At 36.2% G+C, this 16,128-nt stretch overlaps 1 protein-coding gene across 3 annotated transcripts; it reads right to left on the bottom strand.

Moving 5' to 3' along the window:
* Window positions 1-1,397: 1,397 nt before the first annotated feature.
* Window positions 1,398-15,253, bottom strand: LOC147862715 (exonuclease 1-like). Of its 3 annotated transcripts, XM_087321319.1 has the most exons (14): window positions 15,184-15,238; window positions 14,738-14,852; window positions 14,236-14,272; window positions 13,951-14,128; window positions 12,959-13,037; window positions 11,566-11,610; window positions 11,321-11,470; window positions 11,032-11,164; window positions 8,403-8,503; window positions 4,673-4,770; window positions 3,439-3,531; window positions 3,006-3,132; window positions 2,711-2,915; window positions 1,398-2,585 (listed from the first exon to the last, which is right to left on the bottom strand). In XM_087321319.1, exons 2-14 carry the CDS (start codon window positions 14,813-14,815, stop codon window positions 1,777-1,779), a joined length of 2,133 nt encoding a protein of 710 aa, XP_087177445.1. In that variant the 5' UTR covers window positions 14,816-14,852; window positions 15,184-15,238; the 3' UTR covers window positions 1,398-1,776. The 3 variants fall into 3 exon arrangements, with proteins under 3 accessions (XP_087177445.1, XP_087177444.1, XP_087177443.1); XM_087321318.1 differs by having other exon boundaries at window positions 2,711-3,132; window positions 14,738-14,845; window positions 15,184-15,253; XM_087321317.1 differs by having other exon boundaries at window positions 2,711-3,132; window positions 15,184-15,240.
* Between the last annotated feature and the right edge of the window lie 875 nt (window positions 15,254-16,128).

Genomic DNA, 16,128 nt, shown 5'->3' with positions numbered 1-16,128 from the left:
TCTAATATTATATTATATTCCATTGCATTCAAATATCGTTGCTTGCAACAATATTAAAACTCATCACAATGTTAAGTATCACACCAATTCTTGGTTGGTGCCATATCGAGTTACCATTCAATTCTAATGAATTTTTTTTTGTGAACAAATAACATCTAATCCATGGGAAGCATTAAAAGAATGAAGTACTTCATAAACTCATAAACACAAAAAGAATGGCAATGGCAAGTGGTTAAATTGGCAATGCTTAATAGTAGCAAGTAATCCTCTACTTGCACATTTGTTAGCAAGTAATGGTTTACTCCTCGCAAGTACATATTGTGGAATTTGAAACATGGGAACTGTTTCATCAATGTGTGTATTCATGTATCACTAATAAACCCTATGTAAAGCCTTATATTTCTCGGTAGGTAATTTGGAAAGTGGACAGAACTAAATGTACTAAGCCTGAAATTTACCCATGCCAAGATGATGCAACAGATATACATATGAGCCAATAACGAAATTATAATAAGATAATGGTCTGCGTTCATACAAAATGTATGTGAATCTATATTTTAGACTATCTAAGACATGCATATGTCTGTAGATCATGAAACTACACCAATATCTCTAATAAGTTGTGTCATAAATTTGCTCCAATGTAACCTCAATGATTATTTACTGTGTATGTGTACTCAAATCATAGTATGAACAAATATCCATATGGCCATCCATGCCAGTAAGAAGCATCGTTATCGTTAGTAATATCATCATAATACCCAATAGTTGGCATGAAAATCATAATCATTCAAGATACTAGTCAATCCACAAAAATGTCACATTAGAGGACGAAATCACCAAGCAAAAACGTAGCTTCTGCAACATTAAAACAGAAAAATATGCAAATATATAGAAGAAGCAATCACCTTTTCAACTGGGAAATGGAAGACCATAATTCACTTGGTACCATTACAACATATGCCTAGTCCTTGCAATGTTTATTCAACGTACTTGCAATAAACAAGGGTCTCACTGTCTGCTTCTTATGGATAGTCTTGATTCCAAAATGAATCTTTGAGAAAAACAATTCTAAACAGTAAATATTAACCAAGCTTTTTATGTGAACAAGAGAAAAAAAAACAGCCATTTTTTGTAATAATAAATTTGGGATGTTCTTATATTGTGGAGAAAAATCCTTGTTAAAAGTTTTACAAAAGCCAAAAGCACAAAAAAGGGGCCATAAGTTTCATGGTGACACATTTTGTAAGGTGTTAAGTGTTGGTTAGTCGTAGATAGTTGGTCAGTTAAGTTAGTTAGACTTCTCTCTAACATTTTCCAAACAAGACATAAGGAAAAAGTTACACATAATAAGAATAAGAATAAGAATCAAGAATAGAAAATCAAAGAAGAAGAAAGGAAACATCAATGCTGTCTTGTTGATGATTAAGGAAATCTTGCCAAAAAGTTGAGAGGGATGATGTGAAGAGACATTTGGGGAGGCGTACATTGGAGAAGGAATGTTGCAAATCTGAGGAATTGTTGTAACTGAAGCATATGGATGACAGAAAGAGGGTGAACTAGAATAATCAATAAACAGAGATAGAGAAGAAGAAGAAGAAGAAGAAGACGAAGAAAAGAGCAGACAAATAATATTGTCTGTATCAAGAAGCTTTCAGCTGTGGGTTTTTGAGGTCTTTCGGTGTCATGAAAAGAGATGTCTACATACATATATATATATATATGTATGTCAATATGTGTATCTCTCTCTATATATGTATATATATATTGATGACTTCATCCTTTAGGGTTAGTTAAGTTAGTATGGTTGGATCTCTGGAAATAGGTCAGGATAATGCCTGGGGGCATTGATGAGCTTATCTTGGTCTGTTGCCTCCCCTGCTTTCCTTTGCTTTTCATCTTCTTGCTTTCCAGAGAATTCTTTGGATAACGAATAGCACCGGATGACTCATGATTACTCTGTTTCTGTTTCTTTTGATTCAAAGACGAAGACGGACACAAGGGATTTAGCTCTTCCACGCATTCATTTAGCGATGAAGATGAGTACATGAGCTCGAATTCTTCTTCCTTGCTTCCATTTTGTACGAATTCTATGTCATGAGAGTCTTGAGGGGGAGTTGAAACCTGATCTGCACCCAATTCTCCATGAGAAAGCACCTTCATGCCACGAGGTAATACCTCTTCCTCTCTTCCAAAGAGCCTCTTTGAGCCGGAATGTGATGAAGCTAATGGTGCTCCTAAACTAGACCTCTCTACTTTCTTACAAGCATTACTATTGAATTGAAGAGGAATCACTCTTTTCTCTGCTTCACCTTCGGCATCGCTACTGTCGGTATGTCTCTTTGAAGCAAAGGTTAGAGAATCATCTGCTGCTCTCTGTTTCCTGAAAGGATTGTTATTGGGTGGAAGTGGAGACACTCTCTTGTTCCCTGGAGGAGAGAGTGAGACTGTCGTTGACCTTCTTGAGGCTCTCTCTTCATCGATATCATCTAGCATTGGTGACCATTCTGTGCTGCTTATATGAGAAGATGCTAGATTCTTGAGATGAGTGAGGAAGCCTTTATTACTCTGAATAGAAACTGAAGCTGATCACATAACAAAGCTCAGCATTAGTTAAATTTAATGGGCTTTAAAATCAGCTATAAATATGCGAATGTGTGTAAATGTATATATCATAATATGAAGAAAAGAAAGGTAGGGTTTCACTCACTATCATTGGCTGAAGAAGGGCGGGAGGAGCTGTCCATTTCAGCTGAAGCAATCGAATTTAAAATGGGCTTTTTCGCTTCTATTTCATCTGTTACAGTGTGGAATATAGCTCTACCATGATCACTGACTGCAGAAGAGACATCAGCATCTGCAATGTAGCTAATAATAAGCTCTTCTTTTACTTCATCTTCTTGCATACTTGTCGTCTGCAAAAGAAACGAAGTGAAAGCAAAATTAGGGTGAAATTGCACCATGGAGGCATGTAGAGAGGAGAGAGGCAGGGATAGAACACATACAGTTATATAGGATTGTATGTTCAGAGTAGAAGGGATCTTAATGTCAACAAATTCATCGAAAGCAGACATGGATATAGGATTGAGGCGACCTTGTGCAATGGACAAGGCATGATAAGGCGGCAAATCTCTGAAGGATACCAAATTTGGTGAATGAAGGAAATTCCAGAATAATAAGAAAGAAGACAATAGTAAATGCATGACCGCATAATGTATGCAGATAAAAATGATATATGGAAGGACAAGAAGAAGAAGGAAGGAAGGAAGGAAAACAGAGTGATGATAACACAGAGGCTCTCAAGCTCTCTAACCCTCTCTCACTCTGCGCTCTGTTTTTCTAGACATAAACAGCTTCTCTCTCTCTCTCTCTCTCTCTCTCTCTCTCTCTCTCTCTCTCTCTCTCTCTCTCTCTCTCTCTCTCTTTCTGTAGGGATACGGCCCAAGGAAGTCGAGGTCGCCATTAAACACTCTTATCTCTGATGGAAGCAGGGGCTTCAGAAACGAGAGCTTCTCTGAGCTCCCATCGTATCTGCGCGCACACACACACATTCACACAGTTAGAGAGAGAGAGAGAGAGAGAGAGAGATGCGGCCTTGTGTCAGATCACAGCAGACGAGAAGAAGAAAAGGAAGAAAGAAAAGAAGGAAGACAGAAGAAAATATTATATAATTCATATATATATATATGAAGAAGAAGAAGAAGAAAAAGAAAAAGAAGGATTTAAGAGAACTAACGGATCAATCATAGACTAGGGAGCCTTACAGATAGATAGACACAGAAACAGAGGGAGACAGATAGAGACAGAGACACGCACAGAGAGAGAGAGAGAGAGAGAGAGAAACAGAGTCTTCTTTTTATCCAACTAGAGACTAATTTCTTTCACTAAAACAGAGTTTTTTTTTCAAAACACAGTAATTTTCTTTTTGCTCTGACCAGCGAGTGTGTTTTATTCTTTGAAATACAGTCATTTATTTTATCTCTAACTAGAGAGAGAGAGACAGAGAGAGCGCTCTTCACTGAAACAGAGCCATTCTTTCTCTTTGGACAGAGTGTTTTCCTTTAAAATAGAGACATTCCTTTTTGCTTAACTAGTGACAAGTATTTTCTTTCACTGAAAACAGAGTATTTCCCTTTAAGAGACGGTCAATTATTTTAACCTTGACCAGATATTATTTTCTTCACTGAAAACAGAGCTATTTCTTTCTCCATTGAAACAGACTATTTTAGGCCTATAAAAATATCTTAATATGACGCATATAATTAAGCACAAAATTCTTCGATAAGCTTTGGATAGTAATCTACGAAATGAGTTATAGTAATCCTTTAGATGATGCTATTGCTAATGGCTCTGATGAGTATGTCCTAATGAGCCGGATTGGAAGCTTAAGATCCTAATTAGGACTGTAATTATAGTGTGTATTCTATATGAGTTGTCTAAGAAGCGTAAATTGCTGATTTGGACTTCACAAAGAAAGTGGATCTATCTTAATTGAGATAATTAAAAGCATAATTTGCTAATGCTACTTTAAGTTTACTAAATTTGAGTGAGTATGAGACCCAATTTGACTAGGCCATTTTGAAAACAAGGCAAGGATACTTTTTGAGATTGTGACTGGTATAAGCATATATTTACATCATTTTCCCTACTTTGTTCTTTCCATTTTCCTTACACTCGAGCATGAGAGAAGATGGCATTAGCTTGCTTGAAGGAGAGCTCGTATCCTTCGGGAACTGTTAGTTTGGGATCGAAGCGCATGATTGATAACACCTGTTATTAACCCATCTCTCTCTCTCTCTCTCTCTCTCTCTCTCTCTCTCTCTCTCTCTCTCTCTCTCTCTCTCAATCAATCAATTTGACCTCTGAGGACAATAATAAAATCTATGTCTCTGTTGTATACTTCAGCTGGTTTCATACTAGGGCAGACAAAGAGGAAGTAAGAATAAATAGTGTATGTGTGGGTTGTCCAATCATGATTCTTGCATTCGGAAAGAGAGACCCACACAAATGTTGTTTGGGTCTAATCGACTAAGCCGGACATTTTGAAAGTGTAGATACTTTGATCAAATCATGAATCTTGCACCTCTTGAAGCCTAAGAAGAAGTGTGCCGGTCGTCCAATCACAAGTTTAACATTTCAAATGATTCACACGCATGTGTTGGCCCCGTCCAATCAAGGAGGACTTGCAAAATTTCTTCTGACCCATATAAACAAGAAAGTCTTATGGTCTCTCCCAACCTTCATAAGTCACCAATATCAAAAGATGACTCAAATAAGAATGTAGTGGTCCAACCAGACAGAAGTCTCTGCGTTTTCAAAAGACTACTAGAAGTGCATTAGACATCCAATCACAGGCCGCGTGGCCACAAAAATAATTTTTATGTCGTCTCTACCTCAAGCTGCAGGATTTTGCTCGTAGACGGGGGTACACTCAGTGTGTAGAGCAACCTTTCTCGGGGGGAACAATTGCCACTTCTTCTTTCGATTGATTTGTCATGTAGAGAGAGGAAAGAGAAATCATAAAAAAAGATAAAACTGACAGAGAGAGAGAGAGAGAGACACACACACACACACGGTGATTGATAGCTGAGATCTCAGTAACGTGTGTAAGAAAGAAGAGATTTAATTGAGCACACACAGAGGGAATTGGAATCCTCCAAGAGATTAATTCCCCCTTTCCACCCCTTCCCCACTCCGTTTTCTTATCTCAAGTTTTGTTTCTTACCCATTCAATTGTATACCTTTCCTATTGTAGTACAACACTATTGTTTAGTTTATATATATTCTCTTCCTTTCCAATGTACTATGATATTCCCCTCTCCCTCCTCCATGGTGTATATAGCATAAATCCCCTTCCTTCAACCCATGAGTATAATTTTTTTAAATCCACTTTTCCCCACTGTAGCATATATGTACTGATGCTACCTCCATCTGTTTCTGTGTGCATACATATACTCTTGTCAAATCAGTCATATATACCTTACCTAACGATAGATTTATCACTATAAAACTCTCATTTGTGTGCCACAGGACACAACATTATGATTTTAGCTTCATATGTACAATCTGGAATTGTTGGGCGGAGAGAAAGTCTATTACAGCAGGAGGGAACAAGAGCAGCTATTTGGTATAAGTTCAGCGAAGGTATACAATATACAAAGTTTCATGATGTTATTAAACACTAGGCATATAAACAAATGCAAGGGAAAGTGGCCACTTTGCCACGAGAAAACACACGCACGCACAAAGAGCAAACCTTGACAATAGGTTTTTGACTTTAATCTATTCGCATGAAAATCTAAACGAGGCCTTTTTACCCAAAAGCAAAAAGCAAAAATCAATATCAAATGATAACACCATATGTTGTATGTATGATGATTGTTTTTTTTCTTCAGAGGAATGTGCCTTTCTATTGTACTTTGTCTATGTATTAAATATGTCTCTCATGTGTACTTCCAAGGAAGCAAACAATGATGAATATGCACACACAAAACTGAACCTAGTTCATTTTTTGGGTGCATGGCTGTGTGTGTGTGCATTCTCTGTGATGACAACAGCACTCCCACCCCCATCCATCATTACATAAAGGTGAATTGAAGAAAAAAAATGACAAAAAAGGAACAATAGGGGGGGGGGGGCGATGGCATGAAAGAAGTAAATGCAATAGAAAGAAATTAATGAAACAAATTGGAGATTTCTTAGCCCAAGGAAAGTAATTAGAAATCTACATTTTCATGAACGTTTCACCTTTCTTTTTCTGCTTTTGGGGGGGTTATATTCTTCTTTGTTTCGAGGGGGGAGGGGGGGGGGGGGTGTTAAATGTTTGTTGAGGAAAGGAGAGGCAAAGGTAGTAAATCAGGAATATGATGAGGTAATAAGATTCATCATTTTTTAACTAAAGAAAGAGACAAAGTTTGGAATAAATGGGAGGAAATGCACGAAGAAAAACAAAAGAAAGACGAACAATAATAATGGTGCAGAGAGCAAGTTGTCCAAAAGCAATTGCCAGTGCAGACAGCAAAAACAAATAGCCATCTCTTCCCTTTCTGCTTTTATTAGAATCGAATTTAAAACGCTGATTAAAAACCAATTTGAAAATAAATGCACAATTTCCTTTCGGGATTTGTTGATTGTGAGGGCAAAAAAGGAAGATAAAAACACATTATAACTGTCCAAAATATTTATTTATCCATAAAAGGCTTGGGGCTATCGATAGGATAAAATTTTATTAACTAAAATAATTCATAATATGTTGTGTACATGCAAGAGTTCTTATCGCAACCTTAGAAATCAAATCTAAGATTCTCTTTCACACACGCACATACATTTATAAACTCCATGATATATATACGCTCCAAAGAATGTGTTGGGATTACCCATCACATTATCATCCTATAATGTGACCCAACATTTTACCTTCTCTTAGATTTTGAACGTATTGAGAAAAACTAGAGTGGACAAGTGATCTGATGTTTTTGGAAATGAAGGTGTCTGTCCGGACTATAATTGAGCTTTCAAAAAAAAGGAATACATACATATTTGTTTGTAAGCATAAAACACAAACAAAATGCTACTTATTTGACACCCCTATTAGCCATTACCTCATGAAAAGATGTCGAACTATTTTTCGCAATTTTGTTACACTATATTGGAGTAAGATAGGTGTGGTTAAGTCTCTCGAGACAAAATGACATCACATTAGAAGCGCGTACGGTTGGACAAAACATAAACCTATATATTCACACACATGGCGAATACTTGTTAAAGCCTTTTTACACGTGCTTTCTCTTCTCTATACAAAAACAGGTTCGTGTGGTGTCCCTTTCCCCCACAAGGTTTTTCTAAAACCGCCAAGCACAAAATCATAGGGCCAAGATTCTATAAAATAAAGGTAAAATGTAGCCTCTTCCATGGACTAGTGTGAATGCGAGTACGAATAAAAAAGAGAAATACTACAGGAACGACCGACGCATTTTTCTTTTGAAGCTCTCCCTCTAACATAGTGTGAAAGCAGACAAGGACGAGAAGATAAGCACATATATAAATACTACTACTTACGCTCCGCGGAGGAACACCCTCTCACAAATTCACCGGAAAGCCTCATTTTTTTTACTTACCAAATTGTTGTGGTTATCAATGCAAAAAGGCATAGTTAATGAACCAATTCCACATCCAAATAAATAAAATAAACACTCGCTATCACTATGCCAGAATTTAATTTTAGACTGTGGATTGGGGTGGGGGGGCCGGAGGGGATCATTAACTCTCTCTCTCTCTCTCTCTCTCTCTCTCTCTCTCAACTCAGACAGCTAAACAGAAAGCATGACATTGGTTTCCTTTATTACTGTTACTATTTTGTTTTTTAATTATTGTTAAAAACTCAGAATTCATGGAGGCCTTACCCTACACAGATCTCGATATTTGGACACCAACCCATGAGCTCTTTTAATTCCAATTCCAGCTACAGAGGGCAGGAAATCACAACCAGCCAACACACACATCCCTAGAAAGAGAGAGAGAGAGAGAGAGAGAGAGAGAGAATATAATAAAACTTAAAATTAATCAAGTAATTAATGAAAATACATGAACACCAACACACTGTCAAAAATCATCTCTCAATAATATTTAATGAATGAATAGGACACAAGTATCAATGAACCCTGCTCTCTCTCTATCTATCTATCTCCCGACCCCCCAATAAGGTTGGACTATTGAAGAACCCCAAATGAATTTTCACACATGAAACATTATTAAGCTTTAATTTTCTTCCACTATGGGATCAATGGAATTGAGCATGATTGGTCATTTTCTTATCAAAAAGATACTTCATAAAACAAAATGTTCACTAGGATTTTTATCATTAGCATTATTTCTGGTAAATGTTTTCCCGACTAAAATTTTACTTGAGAATCAAAGTCTTACTGAGGATTTATCGACAGCGTTTTATTGATGAATAAAGAACTACTAGATGTTCTGATTAGATTCTATATATGGTATCGAATGTTGTTCAAATATTCTAGTCTCACCACATAAAATAGAATATAATAGCTATGTGCAATACTTTACAAGAACAACACTAAATGCTTGTTTGAATTCTGATATGGAGCACAAAGTAAAATGATCGATTATTATTTTAGTTTCTCACACGTACCATAAAATCAAGATAAATTTGTTAAATTACTCAAGTCTCTCTTACACCATAGTGCCTAGATTAAAAAAATAGTGTGTTATTCTAGCTTCTCGCATGCAATAAATTCAAGATAAAACTGTTAAAACTATTCTAGACTCATTTTCCACAGAATCAAGATAATAATGTTAAAAACGGTATTTCTGGTGTTACGTTACCATAAAAAATAAAAAGTAAACCAATCAGGATATTGAAGAGGAAATCAGATTAAACAGATAGTTTTTACAACTTACCAAAGTGGTTAGATGCTCTTAAAGTCCTTAATAACTCATATGAAAACAAGTTTTTAGAAATGTTTTAGTAGCTTTCAGATACAGAATCAACTTAAGGAAAAAAATAATTCACTGGATTTTGCACGAGTTTTTCGTACAGTTGTCAAATGCCACCCTTTATGCATCATTAGCAAGAAACCAACCGGTATCAAACCGAGTTTTAAATTTTTTTAGTCGCTGAACAATGAGAATATATGGACATGGTTCATTATTAAGGCTTAAAACAAGCCTGCTAACTTAAATCCATAAATGCGCTAACAATTTTCTTATTCACCAATTAAACCACGTTATTTTACAATGCAAAGCTACTGACTCCTAAATGCACCATTCAATTGATTTAATTTTTGCTGCCGATGAATTGTGATCTAGGGTCACTAATGAAACAATATACCACTAATTTATCAATAATAATTGACTGCCACGATGCTGAAGAATTGATTAATTAAGCAAACACCACTGCTGAATGGATCAAAAGGAAAAATACTAGTATTTTAGCAAATAAATAAATATATATATGGCATTCCCACCAATATGCTTATATGTATCAAAAACTCAAAACAAATGTGTTTCATACTCCAATTGTTTAAGGGAAAATTACCCAAATATGCTTATGTGTATAAAAAATTACCAAATCTAGTGATTAATAAGTATACCAATATGTATATTGGAAAAATTATCAAAATATGCTTATATAGATCAAAAGCTCAAAACAAATGTGTTTCATTCTCACAATTGTTAAGGGAAAATTACCCGAATATGCTTATGTGTATCAAAAATTACCAAACCTAGTGATTAATAAGCATCCCAATAGAGATTAATAATCATGACTAATAAGCATAAAATTTTGCAGATCAATTAATAAGCATGGTTAATATGAATTAGAATGATTAATTAGCATGTGCTAGCTAGTTTTTGGAACATCATCTCATTTCGTACTTTTTGACTAGGGGCACTTGTCAATGCTACCCTCTAATAGAAAGGGGGTAGGCTCGAAATTTCCTGTGGGAAATACGAGGGGCAATTTGAAGATTTTAGTTCTTCAGATTTGTAAATTTTCCCTCACGAAAAAATGTAAAAAAATAAGGGGGGAAAGGGGGTGATGCTTACAAGGATTTTAAGTACGATTAGAGGATCCTTTTCTATTTAATAATTTTTTACATATGTCCTTTTTATTCTTATACACATACTCATATGCTTCTAGACATATGTTAGAACACTCGTTTAGTGACGTTTCTAACTGTATATAGCTCTTTTTCAGCCAATACACTTGGATATTTATATATAGTTAGAAGATATTATGAGCTTATGCAGAAGATTACTTTCTCTAGTAAATGCCCACTTGGGAGGTCCATATATCAACTCGTGGAATGCTAGATAATTCCCACTTGGGATATATACTAACACTCCCAAGTGGGCATTATTTAGAGAAAGTGATAAATCCTACGTGTAAACTAATCATTCCATCTAGCCATATATAACTCTGTAAGTGCATCAGCTAAAAAAGAGAAACTAATAATCCTCCATATCACCCACCCAACTTTGCATTTTGTCTAAAAGAAAGTAAAACCTTGCCTGTGAAAAGCTCCAGCGTGAAGGAACCAAACCACAAGCTATCCGATGGCCTTTCTGAACAAGTTTTCTTTTGCATTACATTAGAGAGTTTAATCTCTTCTCCATTGCCATATTTATCCATCTTGAAGATCACCTAGTCACAGGATAAATAAATAAAAACAAACAATTCCAACATTATTAAGATGTTCACTTTTATTTCTTGATATATAAGATATGATTTTAACATAGCTGAAAGACCAAATGATGAGAGAGATTTGAATGAATAAATTATCTATAAATAATCTGTTACCACATCACAACCATACGCCAAAAGATCGCTGTCTTCGCTAATAACTGCCACAATGCCACCCTTTTGAGGACTAAGTGTAGACAAGTAGGCTAGTTGTGCATCAGCTTCATATGGAGCAACCACAAATTCCACACCTTCTGACCTGAGTACCTAAAATGAGTCTTAAATTCTCAACCATTAGCACCACATGTAAGGCCTCAAAACTAGTGAAATCTCAAAGACTATCGAATGTGTAATAAAGTTACCTTTATGAGTTCATATGCCATGTAGGGTGTAATCTCTACTGCTCTCTGCATATTTCATATGATGAAATTAATATGCCATTACAAATTACAAGAAAAGTCTTCTCATATCTTAGCGTTGAATAGGTCATTTAAAATATAAAGCACAAAATTTCATCCAACAATCAGCAACGGTTTGATTTGAACCGAACCAAACCGTGAAACCACGGCTTAATGGTTAAAACGGTTTGGTTCGGTTGAGGTTCAGGGTTTTTAAAACGGTTCGGATTGGTTTCGGTTCGATTTCAACAGTTAGAAACCGCTGTTTAGCAGTATTTTATTTTTTTTAAATTTTAAAAAAAAAAGTTTGTTTTATAACAGTTCGGTTCAGGTTCAGGTTTTTTTACAACGGTTCGGATTGGCTTCGGTCGGTTTCAACAGTTAGAAACCGTGATTTAACAGTTTTTTATTTTATTTTATTTAAAAAAACAAAATTGTTTTATAACAATGTTTTCATTTTGAGGCTTTGTTCTCACATTTTAGGAAAATCTTTAAAATTTTAAAATAATGAAATATTTTAAATTTTAAAATTTTAAAAACTTAAAATTTGAATTTTCACCAAACTTGAAACTAAAACCGAACCATGAAACCACGGTTTTAACAGTTTAACAGTTTGAAAAAAAATTTAACAGTTCAATTCAACAGTTTCGTGGTTCATTTTAGGTTTCAAATTTTTTAAACGGTTCAGTTTTGACCCTCTCAAACCGAACGGAACCGTTTCCGATTGTTAATTTCATCATATCATGTGGTGGGATTAAGATGGCAGTACAATAACAATAAACGTACAATTAGCAGTGTGCATAATTATTGTAACAAAGACTCCATTAGCAGTGTTATGCATAGCAGTGTTATGCATTGCCTCTTGATAATAAAGTAATAATAATTTAACCTTTGGAAATCCATAAGAGAGGTGGGGGTAGCAATAGTTTTTAAACACACACACACATAGATTGACTAGAGTTGTAAATACCAAGCCGTCCCCATAAATACATATATGTACCACAACTATTTTTTCATCTTGAAATATGGTCTTCATAATAACGTTTCAACTACCTGGCTTCTCAGTATAATAAGCAAGAGTGCTTACACTCTTCATTGGTATCAATATTTTTTTAAGTCGGCTATTGTTGGCAAATCTGTTGTGTAAGAACATCTATATTTTATCCTGAAATATATAGGCTTCACAATACTTTTTCGAATGAGGCTTCTCAAAACAAACCACCAGTTCTTTAAAACGGCAATGCTAAAATATCCGTGCTTGGTAAAAAGACCCCTTGAGATGTCACTAAATTTATGGCATGGCACCAGATGTTGCTACATAATACAGACACTCTTTAACATAGAATAAAATTGATACCTGAAAAAGCTCTACAGCACCATTAACATCGCCCTGAGATAATTTGCATCGGGCTAGCTCAAGATTCTGATCTCGTCGCCTGGAATGCAAAAGAGACATAGCCTCTCAAATGAAACGGATGTTACATACTAAAGCACAATGTCATACGTTGCCTTTAAATTGTATATGTGGTGGTGTAACAGCATAAGCTTTATGCTTCTATGATTAAAGGCTGTACCTTCAACTATCAACCAAATGGTGATTGGTATCGAACACCAAAGTATTCATAGTTTGACTTTGCGATCACTACACTAGCATTGCACTCTTCTCTCCCACAAATGGTTTTACCAGTTCATTTTCCATAACCTTATGGCAGTCAGTTCAACTTCAAAGCAATGGGTAGTAAATAAAAGTACAGGCATTTTGACATTAATATATTTACAGTAATGATTTTAACCTTTTCTCCAAAAACTGGTTTTACGAATTCACTTTCCACAACCCAACGGTTGAAAACAGTAACATTGCCATTTGAAAGAGGCATCCATGAAAATGGCAATGCTAACATAGTGACGTCAATCTATAGGATTGTATCTATGAATACCACTAAACAATGAATTGACTTCCTTCCTCAATTCATTCATTGTTTCTACTTTGCTTTTGTTTGTTGTGCAAGGATCACGGGGTTCAAACCCATGCACCACACCTCTATACACATAACTTGGAAATCTTCCCAATGAGCCCCTTTCGTTTTTCACTATCCATTATTTTTATTTTGGGGGGGTTCTATTTAGGACCTTTTTTAGCTCCCCATGTTATCCCACACGCTAAACTTTGCATCTCTAATTGTCCAAACACAAACACGGAAAACAAAAGATGTTGAAATTTTGATTTCTTAAAGCCTAAATTATATCAGATTGATATATGGATCTATACATACATACATATACATATATATAGGTAGATAGATAGATAGATAGATAGATATATTCCAACATCATCATCACAGGTTTTACCTCTGGCGTTCAGTTTCAGTCGCTCCTTTGGAAGGCAGTCTTCCCCCATCAAAGACCACCACAGGGATGATGTTATGGAAGCGAAGTAGATTGATCCGATGCATGCAGTAGTTAATACAAGGTTTCATTGATGAAGAAGTTTGACCATGTTCACATAGATCAAAGCTACAAGCATATGCTGAACCAAGCACAGTAAATGTGATTTGACTTTTCCTGAAATATGGTTCAGTGGATGGAACAAACAAGAGAACAGACAACAGAATCACTTGTAGCCATATTCTTTACCTCCTTTATGTAGCCAACAATATGCGTCAATGCCAATCTAGCGAAAAAAAACAGGAAGAAAATAAAATAGTTTAGGGAAGAACAAATCTAGAGGAAAAGGGAAATATACACACAAGAATGCATATATGTTTCCTATACTGTTTTCCACATTGTGGGGTTATAGGCCCTAATGTTATGAGGTTGTGTAGGTGCGATAGAAATGGCCTCTTGTAACTTGTTCACATTGGGAAGGAAACATAAGGGAAAATGGCCTCTTGTAACTTGTTCACACATAGTAAAATGTCTACAACATCTTGAAATATATATGATAAGGGAGCTTAATCCCAATAACCCATAACGTTGATAAGGAAGGCTTATCCGTGTTCTTGAATATTTCCTGAATATTTCTTGAATAACCTATAACGTTTCAATACCTTCAAAAGACTTTGAATCCCCATATAATCTCGCTTATATACAAATTTTCACATGCACCTATAGAAAGGAGCTTAATCCGAAGACTTACCCGTGTTCCTGAGTATTTGCTGATGTGAACTGGTTGTGTATAAGGTTTCAATACCTTCAAAAGACCTTGGATCCCCATACAATCTGGCTAGTATGATGATATGTTCCACTGCATTCTAATCAGAAGGCGTGTTACAAACAAAATAAAAAGGAATAAATGAAATGCATATATGCGAGAAAAGGTCATCATCAATCAAGACACTGAAACAGCAAAATCCAGGATGGATAAGACTTCAAAGCTTTCTCTCTCCCTCACTTCTTATTTCGCACATTCTTTTCTCACTCTGCTCCTCTCTCTGTTTCCAATAGCATTTTTTTCATTGCAAGAAGCATCAAAAGAACGAACAGCTTCATTTGCTTCTTCTTGCTGCTCTTCTTTCTTCAGTGATCAGTATCCAAAAGGCATTGATAAGAAAGCGCACGGCATTGATAAGAAAGCGTACTTACATATAGAATGGATCAGAGTGTCGGTGGATGTATCAAACTTGGTCGTCTGCTGGCACTTCGTAGCTTTTTTCCTACACAGAGAAGATCTCGAATGGTTTTGTGGGAGTGTGGTGATAGTGATGAGACAGAGGCGTGTGGGCAAGGCAGATAGATAGCAGTATGTAGTTAGTGTAAATTTTTGCTTTTTCTGCTTTTTGCTTTTTTGCATTCGGCTTTCTGCTTTTTCCTGCAACCCAGCTTGGTTGTGGCGGGAAATGGTGCGATTGGTCCATCAAAAAATAAAATTTGAAGAAAAGAGAAGGAGAGCATGAGATTGTTGGCTGAGTGACATTGGGAGGGAGCCAAAGTGTCACCCACGACTTGTGCACTTTCCCGTCTTCTTCCGTGTCCGCCTGGTCCTTTGGGCGTGTGTGTCTCGACCAAGCAAATCACAAGTGCGTGCAGAGGCAGCCAATATGTCTTTTATATCTCCATCGCACTCGTGTCTGGTTTGAAACCCCGCCTCGATGTTGCTACCCCACTCTGCTGATGAAGCTCTCCGTTGATGCAAGAGGTACCCCATCTGTTATTACTAGCTTCCCAAAAAGCCCGCCTGGTGTTTAACAAACCCCGAGTCTGAGCTCTCTCTCCTCCGCAGCGAAATGGATATGCCGTGTGTCCCTTCCATTTCTTGATTGCACGATGTAGCTCTCCATCACATAAGGAGTGGATGTCCCATGTCCCTTCTGTTCACATTGTCGAAAGCCCACCTAACACCTCCTTGCTCAAGCTCTCTCAACCCTCACTCAGGATTGATGCATCAATGTTGTGTTAGAACCTTGAAGGTTTAATGAGCAAATTTTGCCCGAAAGTATAAACAATGCAAATCAAACTAAGACATGCACACTATGGTATACACCAAGCTTTTGATAGCATACGAGTAAAAAAAAACAACTCTCACTTTTT

Source organism: Azolla caroliniana, unplaced genomic scaffold (genome assembly GCF_043228905.1).
Source record: "Azolla caroliniana isolate FFs.n. ecotype wild unplaced genomic scaffold, voAzoCaro1.0.p SCAF_6, whole genome shotgun sequence".
In the NCBI taxonomy this organism is placed as follows: Eukaryota; Viridiplantae; Streptophyta; class Polypodiopsida; order Salviniales; family Salviniaceae; genus Azolla; species Azolla caroliniana.
This window is presented reverse-complemented; position numbering and strand designations above follow the sequence as displayed.

What these genes read in the sequence shown, in the direction of transcription:
- LOC147862715 (XM_087321318.1), bottom strand. Translation starts at nt 14,815, where the DNA reads ATGGGGATCCAAGGTCTTTTGAAGGTATTGAAACCTTATACACAACCA. An exon ending in CACGCTGGAGCTTTTCACAG is followed by an intron (nt 8,504 to 11,031) that starts GCAAGGTTTTAC and finishes CTCTCTTTCTAG; the next exon opens with GGATGTGTGTGTTGGCTGGT. An exon ending in ATCTTCTCTCATGCTCGAGT is followed by an intron (nt 3,532 to 4,672) that starts GTAAGGAAAATG and finishes GTGTGCGCGCAG; the next exon opens with ATACGATGGGAGCTCAGAGA.